We start from the raw sequence: 12,447 nt of genomic DNA on the forward strand, positions 1-12,447 counted from the left end.
GACAGGTTTCACATGACAGAGTCATACAGGTATTGATTATAGCTGCGTTTAGAGAGTCACTCGTTATATCCACAGTCACAGGAGCTTGCATGTCAGGAAAAAGTACACAAGCATCGTTCATCATCATCATCATCATCATCATCATCATCATCACACATGCATCTTGGGGGACGTGTATTTATGCTAGCAGCGTGACTGTTGAAAATTGTGTGCAGACATTATCCAGGACCCAGAGGACACAGAGTCCTAGATTTTTCTCCAGCGCCATCGGACCATTGGACCATTAGTCCAGTACTCTAGTTTATGACCGTATGCTATCATGCTAACATGCTAAGCTAGTGAAGTTGGTAAACATTTTTCTGACTAAACATCAGCATATTTGTGTCACTGATATGATAAAAGTATTTTAATGACACGTGTGACGGCTCGTTTGGGGAGAATTTATTGGGATTTAAGACCAAAAGCTGCAACAATTTCAGATTTCAGCTCGTTCTTCATTAGTGTAATATTTCTCGGTTATTAATTAAGTGCATGTTGTTCAAATAACTAGCTGTAAGAGAGGAGGGCGCGGGGTCTTTGTATTCCTGCTGAATGTGTACATTATGTGTTCAGTGTGGGTGGAAAACATTAATCAGAGGAGCTCACAGCTCTGATCACGGTGTTGTTACGATGTCACAACACACTGATTACAGTCATCTGGGCTGTTATTTGTGCAATTACATGAAGACTTAAAGAGTGGGCAGTGAACTTTGGCCACAGTGCGGTTTTTCAATTCAGATAGAGACAGAAATGGTGAAAAGGAGGGAATTTAGACAAGAAACAAAAAGGAGAACGTTCTGGTGTTTTTCAAGGAAACGAAACCTGGTGAGAGGAAGAACATGTTTTTGGTGGTTTCAGGTCAAGACGTCTGTAGAATTACACTGAGAGGGATTTGTTTAAAAACTTGGCTAACACCTGATCTCAGCTGGTTGCAGTTTCTTCCATTGAAAACGCAACACACTGCTGCTGCTACATGCCATTCATGTAGCATTTGAAAAGCCCCACCTCCACAGCAGACACCTGTGGGCTCTGAAATCCCCCTGAGGGAAGCGACAGTCATCACTCCATCACCTCCTGCTGTGCAGAGTTTGGTGTTTCCTTGTGGGGGAATGAGTCAAGACGCTTTTGTCACATGACGATCTGAACCACGTTAGCTGGCTGACTGAAGTGCAGGCGTTTAGCTGCTGTTGGAAAAAAGAAAAGAGTTAGCAGTTAGCAGTTAGCTCACATCGAACTGAAAATGCTAAAAAGGAACCAAGTTCAGTTCAGTTTTGAGATGAAGCCTTTTCACTGAATCACAAAACATACAGCAGCTTACAGGACAGTTTTCTGAGTGATCCAATAAAAATATAGCAGATTTCAGGTAAAAACTCTCAGAGAAACCAAATCCTGCAAGGTTTGGATGGTGGGTCCAGGTGGGCGGGGCTTGGTGACTGCTTTGTTGTGACATCACAAAGTTCCAGAAGTCCTGACGGCTGGTTTTAAGGCTCAGTTTCTGAATACAGGCTGTGTGCATTTCTCTGTGGACTGAGGCTTTGATACTTTCACAGTATTAATATAGAAGCTAGAGCTGATCTATAATCACACTACACATGGACACACACCTTTACACTGCAGGAGCTTTAAAGCCATTTTTTATCTAAAGTTAACTTTCACTGACCAAACATGTCTGTGACCAAATGTGAGTTTTATTACTGATGAATTCAACTTTTCATTTGTAGAATAAGGAATGCACTTTTCTGTTTTCCAAGATGTTCATAGTCTCACTTCAAAGTTATTTCTTTAATGTGTTTCAGCTGTTCCTGCTCCTGAACAGGCCGTGGCTGGATACTATTATATATATTATTATTAGAGTTTCTCAGACACTTGTCAGTTCCTCTCTGTATTTTTTAATCATCTCAAACTCGCTGCAGAAGATTTATCAAACTAATAATCTTGTTTGTAGAACAATTCTCTTCTTGATGTAAATAATCCAGAACGATCATCCATGATTAAAGATGTACTGACTTGGCTCCATTAATGCTGCAGCTTGTTCACTGCAAAGATAAAGTCCTTCATTTGTTAACATTCAGCAACAACACCTCCCAGGAGCCTTCACTTTGGGTTCGCCGTCACAGCTGCTCAGTTACAGAGCCGGGGAAAAAAATCATGCTTTAGATACAAAGAGAAAGAGATTTTTTTTTTTTGTGGCTGAGAGAAAAGCAGAGGAGGAAGTGGAACTGAGACGTTGGGTCGCAGGAAACAAAAGGTCATCGACACCCTCGCCGAGGAGGACGGGTCACTGTGAGGAGGACGGGTCAGGCTGAGGAGGACGGGTCACTGTGAGGAGGACGGGTCACTGTGAGGAGGACGGGTCACTGTGAGGAGGACGGGTCACTGTGAGGACCGGTCAGGCTGAGGAGGACGGGTCACTGTGAGGAGGACGGGTCACTGTGAGGAGGACAGGTCACGCCGAGGAGGAGGGGTCACTGTGAGGAGGACGGGTCACGCCGAGGAGGAGGGGTCACTGTGAGGAGGACGGGTCAGGCTCAGGAGGACGGGTCAGGCTCAGGAGGACGGGTCACTGTGAGGAGGACGGGTCAGGCTCAGGAGGACGGGTCAGGCTCAGGAGGACGGGTCAGGCTCAGGAGGACGGGTCAGGCTGAGGAGGACGGGTCAGGCTCAGGAGGACGGGTCAGGCTCAGGAGGACGGGTCAGGCTGAGGAGGACGGGTCAGGCTGAGGAGGACGGGTCACGCTGAGGAGGACGGGTCAGGCTGAGGAGGACGGGTCAGGCTCAGGAGGACGGGTCAGGCTCAGGAGGACGGGTCAGGCTGAGGAGGACGGGTCAGGCTCAGGAGGACGGGTCAGGCTCAGGAGGACGGGTCAGGCTCAGGAGGACGGGTCAGGCTCAGGAGGACGGGTCAGGTGAGGAGGACGGGTCAGGCTCAGGAGGACGGGTCAGGCTCAGGAGGACGGGTCACTGTGAGGAGGACGGGTCAGGCTCAGGAGGACGGGTCACTGTGAGGAGGACGGGTCAGGCTCAGGAGGACGGGTCAGGCTCAGGAGAACATAAGAACAAGAATCCGTATGATCGCTTCGACATGTTGTTATCGGACCAGCTCTTCTCCAGACTCTCCGCCTCCACCTGTTCATCCACCAGCTCATGTGTTGGAGCTGTAGCTCACGGAGCCGGTCTCACCTGTGACTGGATGCAGGTGATGATCCTGTTCTGCGGTTTCCCTCCTTTGATGCAAAGTGAGGAGCGATCACCGGGTCTCAGCTCTGGCTTCACTCAGTTTCTGCACATGAAAAAGTTTGAATCAGCAATTTCCTGCAAAGAGAAAACCCTCGTCAGCACTTTTCATTTTGAGAGATTTCACATCTCAGTGTTTTGTTGTAAAAAACAGAGACAGTCGACGGTGGATGAAACAATGACAAGACATTCACCACATCCTGCTCCTCCTCTTCACTTTCTTATATTCCCTGATTTCTCCTCTTCCTCTCCTTGTATTTCCGTCTCGACTAAATTTTTTCATAGCGTTTCTTTCATTTTCCACTTCTGCTGATTTTTCTCTCTCTCATATCTTTTATGTTTTAATCATCTACATTGTTTCTCCCTGTGCCATTTATCAGTCTGTTATTTGGACTCTCTCTCTCTGTCTCGTCTCGTCTCGTCTCGTCTCGTCTCGCCGCCTCAGGAGACCGAGCGCTCTTTAAAATCTAACACAATCAACTTATTTTATCACCACAAACACACTGTGGAGGGAAGCGTGGTAATAATAATCACCCAGCTGAGGCTCGTCTCTCAGCCCTGCTGGGGGAGCTTCAGCTTCAGGACCCCCCCCCCCCAACCAACCTCAATCAAGTCGTCATTTTAACTCAAACCCTCATGTTTTTAAAGCTTTAAACAAACTAAACCTTCACCTCAGCGCTCTCGGACCAGAACCAGCGATATCTTTGGTTGATCATCGTCTCAAGACTAAAATGCTTTTATTGTGAAGGACACGCAGGCAGCAGCTTTAGGAGCATTAGCTTCTCAGTGCTAACTGCTACAAACACATGGGTGAACTAAATAACCAGGAAACTTATTTATACTAAACACAGAGAGAGGGAGGGGAGAGATTCTGTCGAGTCAGCAGAGAGGCTGCATGAAAATGTGCTGTGAAAGCAGAGAAAAGAACCAGGAGCCACAGACTGACTGCTGCTCTGGCTTTTATACATGGAGCTCACCTGGCCAGGTGAGTCCCATGATGCTGATTAAGCTCCTGATTGGCCTGCAGCCGTGGAGACACAGCAACAGCAGGGATCAGTGCATCTCAGCATGTTTTAATAATAATAATATTAGTGTGTGTGTGTGTGTGTGTGTGTGTGTGTGTGTGTGATCTGTCTTCATCCTTGCCCTCTCTCCTCCTCTTCCTCTTCTCTCTGTCTTTTCTCTGCTCCTCTTTCATCAAACCATTCTTCTTGTGCATCTCTGGCCTCCTGGGAGCTCATTTTCCCGCTCTCCATTCTCCGCTCATTCTTCTTCTTCTATCAATTATTTTCATATTTCTTAGCTTTAGAGAGAGCGTGCACGCTTGGCCGTGAGCAAGGCCGTCTCTGCTCTCTCATCTCCCTGCTGTTTTTTTTTTTTTAACTGTTTCCTCTGTTGAGTTCTTTTTCTTTTTCTCTTCTTCATCACGACTCATGATCTTTTTCTTTAATCAGAAACAAAACAACGTTCCTCCTTTGCTCTCTAGAAAACCTGCACTTGTATCTGTGTTTGTTTCTGGTCAGATTCTTGACATATTTAATTTCCCAAATGTGCGAATGTTTCTCTAAAACCCGACGACAGCCTCGTTACTCGTCACTGACACTTTTATGGACTGAGATCAAAGAGTTGAGGAGTGCAGCAGGAGGACTTCTCATTGTGTGACTGTTGAGGCGAACAGCGGGTCAGACTTTAAAGTCCTCAGAGCTGCAGGGCATCGATCGGCAGAGGAGAGATTCGATCGCCGCGCTCGTCCCTCAGGGAGGTCGACTCCGGGTGACTGCACCGACTGAACGCTGTAAAACTGTCGTGTCGGAGGTCTCCAGCGGTTTGGAGCCGTGAGCAACAACAGGAGGCGCCGACAGAGCACGTCTCTGCACGCCTGCAGCTTTATCTGTTTTCTTTAGTGTTTGTTACTTGAACTCTTTTACCTGGAACCTGCATCAACTTGCGGGTTAACAGCTGACTCTTTCATACACACAACAACTTCCCTCATGCATTTTTAACCTTGTTAAACATATAACAGCAAAACAAAGACGAGCTGGTTCGACTCGGAGCCCACGGTCTGATCTCAGAGAGAAAATGAGAAGAGAAAAGTGGAACCCAAAAGATAAATTATTAAACGTTTCATTTTTTTAACTTTCCTAAAAGTCATAATGGAGCCTTTATTTCATTTACAATGTAGAAGGAAATAAAAGATAAAGGTGACGTTGAAAAGGCAAATGGATCTGATGAAGATGGGAAACTGGAGATACCACACAGTAAATCTAGAGTCACCGCCTCGAAGTCGTAAGCCTCCACCAAAACACTTTTTGTGTTCATTAGATATTAGGCCAAAACCGCATTTTGTTAGGTCACCGTGACCTTGACCTTTGACCTTTAGTCACCAAAATCAAATCAGTTTGTCCTCGAGTCCTAGTGAATGTTTGTGCCAAATTTGAAGAAGTTCCATCAAGGTGCTACTGAGACATCGTGTCCACGAGAATTAGATTAGATTTTGGTGGTCAAAAGGTCAAAGGTCACTGTGACATCACAAAACACCTTTTTGGCCATAACTCACAAATTCACTCACAATTTAACTCAAATGTCTATAAGGATAAAATGAAGTGATGACATTTCATATACAAAAGGTCAAAGGTCAACTTCACTGTGACATCATAATGTTCTGTAAAAACACTTCTGGCTTTTATTCAACTCTGTAGCTCAGGACAGAGAGACTGGGACCATGTTGTGAGGATTTTAGAAACACTGAGGTCATGAATCCGACATGCTGCTTTTTAATAAGAGGAGGTTTAATATGTTTGTTGAGCTGCAGCAGTTATTTCCATTATCAACTATTGTGCAGATTATTTTCTCAGTGATGTATTCAGATCGGTTTGTCCCACGAACAATCAAAACATGAACAGATTTCATTTACTATCATCAGAGAAAAATGATTGAACTTGTAGCTGTTAAATCTTTCTGTCAATTAATCAATTGGCCAAATTTTCTTTTGTTTGCTAAAAGTGATTAAACTGATTTTTGAGCTGCATTGATTAGTTGCTCAACAGAAAAATTCATTAATAACTAGTTTGATGATGGAATAATCATCTTAGGAAAAATACCAAACATTTGCTGCTTCCAGTTTCTCACATGAGACGATTGTTGCTTCATATTTTGTTTTTTGTTTTTTTCTTCTTTTTTTACAATTTTCTGACATTTTATATCATCAATTGATTAATTGAGAAAACACTTGTCAGATTAATCAATATGACAAGTTGCAGTTCTACTTAGTCAAAGTCCAAAATGGCTTCAGTGAACATTTCTCTTCAGTCAGACGCAGATTCAGCCACTGCAGGATATAAAATACTGGAGCTCAGGGCTCAATTTCATCCGCACTATAAAACTCTCAGGGCTCCTCTGTAACACAAGAGCTTCTTTAAACAGGAGGGAAACGGAGTCTCCTCACAGACTGACGCCTGCTGCAGAGCCGACTGCGTCTAATTGGTGTCAGGTACCGAGAAATAATGTCACAGTGGTCTGACTGCTCTGAAGCTGCTGAGCTTTCACAGGCAGAGGAAGGAAAAGAGGGGAACAACAGAGGAAAACTACAGCAGCTGTTTCATTCAGGGAGCGAGGAGTCACATGTTTCAGTTGTTTTTCTCTTTTATGTGAGTGTGGAGGAGAGAATTTCTCTGAGAGGAATAATTCACTCTGGTTCTTTTCCATCAGTCGTTAATACTGTGGTATTTGAGCAGTGATTCCCCCTCAGGGTGGACTCTCTCTTCTCTCTTCTCTCGCTCTGTGTCTCTCTGTGGGGAGGTGAGAGTGGAGGATCAGCTGCAGAACCAACATCCCTGCAAGTTCTCTCAGGCTGAACCACATGAGGACTGAACTCAGGTCAGCCAGTTTAAAGTACGTGTAGTTTTACAGCTCCTCTCTCAGGCTTCTCTCTGCAGCTCTAGTAACAACAGGCCATTCGGTTGCTGACTGTTCTCTGAGTGATCCAATAAAAATAAAGCAGATTTCAGGTAAAAACACTCAGAGAAACCAAATCCTGCAAGGTTTGGATGGTGGGTCCAGGTGGGCGGGGCTTGGTGACTGCTTTGTTGTGACATCACAAAGTTCCAGAAGTCCTGACGGCTGGTTTTAAGGCTCAGTTTCTGAATACAGGCTGTGTGCATTTCTCTGTGGACTGAGGCTTTGATACTTTCACAGTATTAATATAGAAGCTAGAGCTGATCTATAATCACACTACACATGGACACACACCTTTACACTGGAGGAGCTTTAACAACTGTAGTGGATAGAAATGTACATTATCTTGTTTTGTGAGTGGCTGATTGGTGGATGTCTCCTGTAGCAGTATTTGACTGAATCCTTTTAGAAATTTTCAGTGGATCCATTGTAGCGTGAAGGTTTTGTTATTAAGCTAACGACCAAGCTAATCTAACTAATTTCCCATTGAGAAAGTGGAGCATTAACGTTGATGTTACTTTCTCCTCCTGCACTCTCCTGGCGCTGACATTAGCTGTCCTTTGTTCATTAAACGTGTTGATGGACTCGTCCTGAAGCTTCACAGCTCAAGTCGGGTCAGTTGGTTCACTTCCTGTGTGTCCGCTGGAAAATAATTTGATACCGCAAATTAATTTTTATTGTCTATACACACAGAGACTGTAGCAATCAAATTACAGAAACTACACTGTCAGACAGAAGCAGAGATTCATTCTCCTGGGGTCCTATTACTACAAAAAAAGGTGTCACAAAGCTAACAGGAGAGTGAGGAAGATGTCAGTCACACACAGTCTGACCACACCCACATCGTCCTGAAACCTAATCAGGTAAAAACGATTACAGTCACCTGAGTGGGCGGACGTGGACGTCTGGTTCGGTTCAGCCTCACTGACAAACACATTCAAAGGAAGAATCTGAGTTCGGCGATCTCCTTCGTTTTCTCGTCGTCACGCCGACAGATCAAAACCTTCACTTTTTTCAAGAGGCCTGAAAATGAAAAATAAGATGAAAGAGACGAAGCAGAATCAGAGGACGGCGATGAAACGAAAAACAATTAGGATAAAAAACTAAAGAAAGGGGAGAGCAGAGAGCAGGAGGGGGAGGAAGAGGAGGCGGCGATGGCGGAGAGTCTGGCAGTGACCATGGTGACATGGATGCGTCATCTTCTCCCAAATAATAAAAGCCTGGCTCAGGTCGTCCCTCACCTGTTGTATGGAGGCAGAGAATGAGGAGGAGGAGGGTGTCAATGCTCCATCCTGACCCTGAACATGACGCAGATGCTCCTGATGATCTGCCTCTGATCCCCTCTGCTCCTGTGTCTTTGCTCCTTTGGGGCTTTTTAATGTGAGCACATTATTTTCAGGCTTCTGCACAAAACCAGAGGAAGTGAGAGAGTGAGGCGAGAGAAGAGACGAGCTGAAGGCGCTCTGCATCACCACCTTAAATCAGCGCCGTGCACTGGACGCACTCGTTGCTTTGAGAATGATGAACTGAACGAATCCGTTTGCAACTAATGAACGTGAACAAACCAGAAGGTGCCGCTGTTTGTCAACCACCAAAAAAAAACACCGGAAGAGGAAGAGGAGGAGAAGAAGAAGATCTGTGTTTTGGTTTTACGGCTACCTGCAACAGTTTACAGCACCTGGCAGGTGTCAGGTGTCGGTGCTGCTGAAGTCAGTTCAGATTCAAACGATGAAAATCACCTGCTGCTAAACCTGCTACACTTCACTGTAATTAATAATATCATTATCTGACATTACTAAGTTTTTTAAGACCTGCTCTATTTGGAAAGTGCGTAACGTATCTTGTGAATCGGCGCTATACGAATAAAAATTGACTAAAAATCTCACTGTGAGTCTGAATAAACAGATGCATCAGTAACGAATGTGAAACGACACATCGAGGTAAAACATCCGACCGTGTTCAGAAAATATCTGAGTGAATGACGATCACAAGAAATCATTAGGAGAGAGTCGGACCATGAGTCAACAAGTCGGACTCGCCGTGGTTTCTCTCTGTCCGTCACTCTGTCGCAGGGAACTTCTCAATATCGTGAACTAGTTCATTTGAACCTTTGTGAACTGAACACTGCAAGCTGAGTCTAAAAGGTCCCACAATGGTCACAGAGGATGAATTCATTCATTTCCCATGATGCCACGCTCGGGACAAAGCGTAGTGGTAAAGATGTAAGAAAGCGCCCCTCCCTCCCTGTGTCTGCAGCCCCGCCCCGGCTGCTGTGACCGCACCTCTACTCAATCTGTTTTTAAAGAAAACAATCGAATTTTCTTTATAGAGAAAAGATTGTTTTCTTTCTTCCTTCCTGTGGTTTGTACCTGTGAGTCTTTGTGAACTGCTTTATATAACAAACAACCTCGGTAAATAAACCTCAACCGTGTGTGTGTGTGTGTGTGTGTGTGTGTGTGTGTGTGTGTGTGTGTATGTGTGTGTGTGTGTGTGTGTGTGTAGTCTGAGCCTGAGCACCTGCAGTTCAGGAGGCGTGGATGTGCTTTCAAAGCCTTGGGCCATGCTCCATGTGTATGACTCACTCCGTTTACACCGTGTGGTCAGTGTGTAATTAACTTTCAGAGGCAGCGAGTCCATGAGAACCGTCACTGCTCAGCTGATGCTCTTTATCACAGACTCCAGCAAACATTACAACAAAAACAAATGTTGTTCCAGCGAATGATTCCTCTTCATCCATGTGAAAGAGAGCAGCTGGAAATAAACTGTTGTTTACTTATTATGAAACGACAGTTTTTATTTGTGAGATTTTCCAACTGTCTTTCAGTTCTGATCCGGTTTGTGTTCACTGTAATTACAGACTAAACCTGGACCTGGTACGTTATAAATACCATCATGCACTAGCTGCAGTCTTCTCCCCTCGTCGCAGCCGCGCCGACAGGATTATATTTCATAGTACGCACAAGAACCGCCTCCCCTGCTTTCAGGCAACTTTTAGATTTCCCACACTCGCACAGATGTCTGCTCATCGACCAGATGTTTTCATGCTGTCATGTTCAGTTTCAGCCTGGACATAGAAACTACAGGGGAAGTGTTTTATGTGATGCTGCTGCCATGGTGTGAATATAACATCAACAGGTCTTTGCTCTGTCTATTTTTGCACTGACACGCCCACGGCACCATTAACGTGCGCTCCATAATTGTAATCAATATGTTTCGCAGTCACCACGCTCACTCCACATTCATCCAGTGTGTTTCCTGCCTCACGCCCCAAAAACAACAGCAGCAGCTAAATAACAGGCGACAATATACAATCATACACTCCACTGAATATCCCAGAGAAACGTGAACGTCCAACAGACGTGTACAGGGCTCACAGTCGATCAGTGGACTGGTGTGAAACCAGTGGCAGGAATAAGTAACGTGTCACCTGTGTTGCCTCGTGTGCGTGCACGAGATAAACACAACTGAGACCCACCCATGAAAAACTGCTCCGTAGTGCTACTGGAGGGTTTTTTAAAGGTCCATTGCAAATTCCAACACATGAAACTGGCAAGAGGTTTGATGCTTCGCAAAGATGCAAAAGTTGGTACATTGAGAGAGAGACGCCGGTACAAAGGCTGGGACACGCCACAACATCTTCTTCTACTGTAAACAAGGTATTTCTGTCCTGCTGCCACACGTCATTACAGGTCTCTGCTCCGCTACAAAGACCAGAGAGCCGGTACAAACCGACCGGAACATCTGGACGTTAAAATCATTAAAAAGCCATCTCAGGTGGAAACAGCCATATATTCTCAACATTTACCTGGATGGAGGCAAAAGCTTCACGTCACAAGGTTCTATTAATAAAAAGGCGAGGCAGCTTTATTTATAGAGAGGCCGTTTCCATAGTTACTGCTGCTCCTTGACTGATGTCATCTCATCACATCCTCTTGAGTAATACTTGCATAAAAGCCGTCGATGCAAACACGCAGTAAGTCACATTTTATTTAGCTGTAATTTAAATAAAAACCTGCTGAATATTTATTTCTCTCTCATTTCCTCTTCTTGACCAGAGGAACACGTGTCATCACAGCTGATCACACGTCTGCAGGAACTAAATGTTTCCTCCACAGTTAAAACTCAGACGTAAAACTACAGTCGGACCCGTAGAGAAAGTTTTTCTAAATCAAAACTACTAAAACTATTTCCTCACTGTGTGTGTGACACAGTTTGTCCTTCATCTGGTGTCGAGTCAGTTTCACCCGACATTTAAATACAGTTTTATTTGGTGGTGGATTTTGTCTTTTTTCTGACAAACCAACATCTGGAGTTTAAAAACAGAATCATAATTTTAAAGGGAGAATATGAAAGTTTTGATATTTCCAGCAAACTGAAAAATGTAATTTGATTGCTGTAGAGAGTCTATGTTTAGGTTTATGTGGTTCCGATCACAGACATGATCAGAAAACAGCCAGATAAATGTATGTGATTATTCCGGTTTAACTTTTGATTGACAGCATTTCAACCGACCTTTTGAGAGGACTGTGGCGAAGCATTGTGGGAAATCAGAAGCATCTATCTATCGATTTATTGCAATCAAAACCCCAGTCACTGATTCAGATGTTTTACTTCTTGTGTCCTTCCCTTCGTCTTTCCTCCGACAGATTACGGGTGGCCCCTCCCGCCCGACCTCTGTCCCATCTGGATCTACCTGGACGTCCTGTTCTCCACAGCGTCCATCATGCACCTCTGCGCCATCTCTCTGGATCGATACATCGCCATACGAAACCCGATCCACCACAGCCGCTTCAACTCCCACACCAAGGCCCGCGTCAAGATCATGGCAGTGTGGACCATTTCCGTGGGTAAGGACACGGATACACACACACACACACACACACACACATTTTAATTCCGGCTAAGGATTCATTTTATGGGGGACATGAACCTGTGAATCTAATTGGTTGATAATCCAGCAGTTGTTGTTGAGATATTTAACATAAAGTGTCGGACTGATAGACGACATGTCTGTCCCATAAAGATGGACGTCACCCACAGGTTTCTGAAGAGCTGTTTTGAAGCTCAGAGTGAGCTGCTCCACTGTCGCCATCTTGGCAGCGCCTGACTCCGCCCCTAATTCCCGGCTAATCCAAAAATGGGCAAAAGACCAGGTTGTAAACATGTTCATTTCTGCTGTACAGTTGGACATTTTAACATGGGAGTCTATGGGGACTGACT

At 44.8% G+C, this 12,447-nt stretch overlaps 1 protein-coding gene across 2 annotated transcripts in view; it reads left to right on the plus strand.

Moving 5' to 3' along the window:
- Window positions 1-12,447, plus strand: part of htr2aa (5-hydroxytryptamine (serotonin) receptor 2A, genome duplicate a) — a 43,933-nt gene that overhangs the window by 16,937 nt on the left and 14,549 nt on the right. For both annotated transcript variants that reach the window (XM_056390202.1, XM_056390203.1), the window contains one exon: window positions 11,874-12,074. In XM_056390202.1, the coding sequence (XP_056246177.1) occupies window positions 11,874-12,074 (201 nt within the window). The remainder of the gene's footprint in view (window positions 1-11,873; window positions 12,075-12,447) is intronic.

This window comes from Seriola aureovittata, chromosome 11 (genome assembly GCF_021018895.1).
Source record: "Seriola aureovittata isolate HTS-2021-v1 ecotype China chromosome 11, ASM2101889v1, whole genome shotgun sequence".
Classification (NCBI taxonomy): Eukaryota; Metazoa; Chordata; class Actinopteri; order Carangiformes; family Carangidae; genus Seriola; species Seriola aureovittata.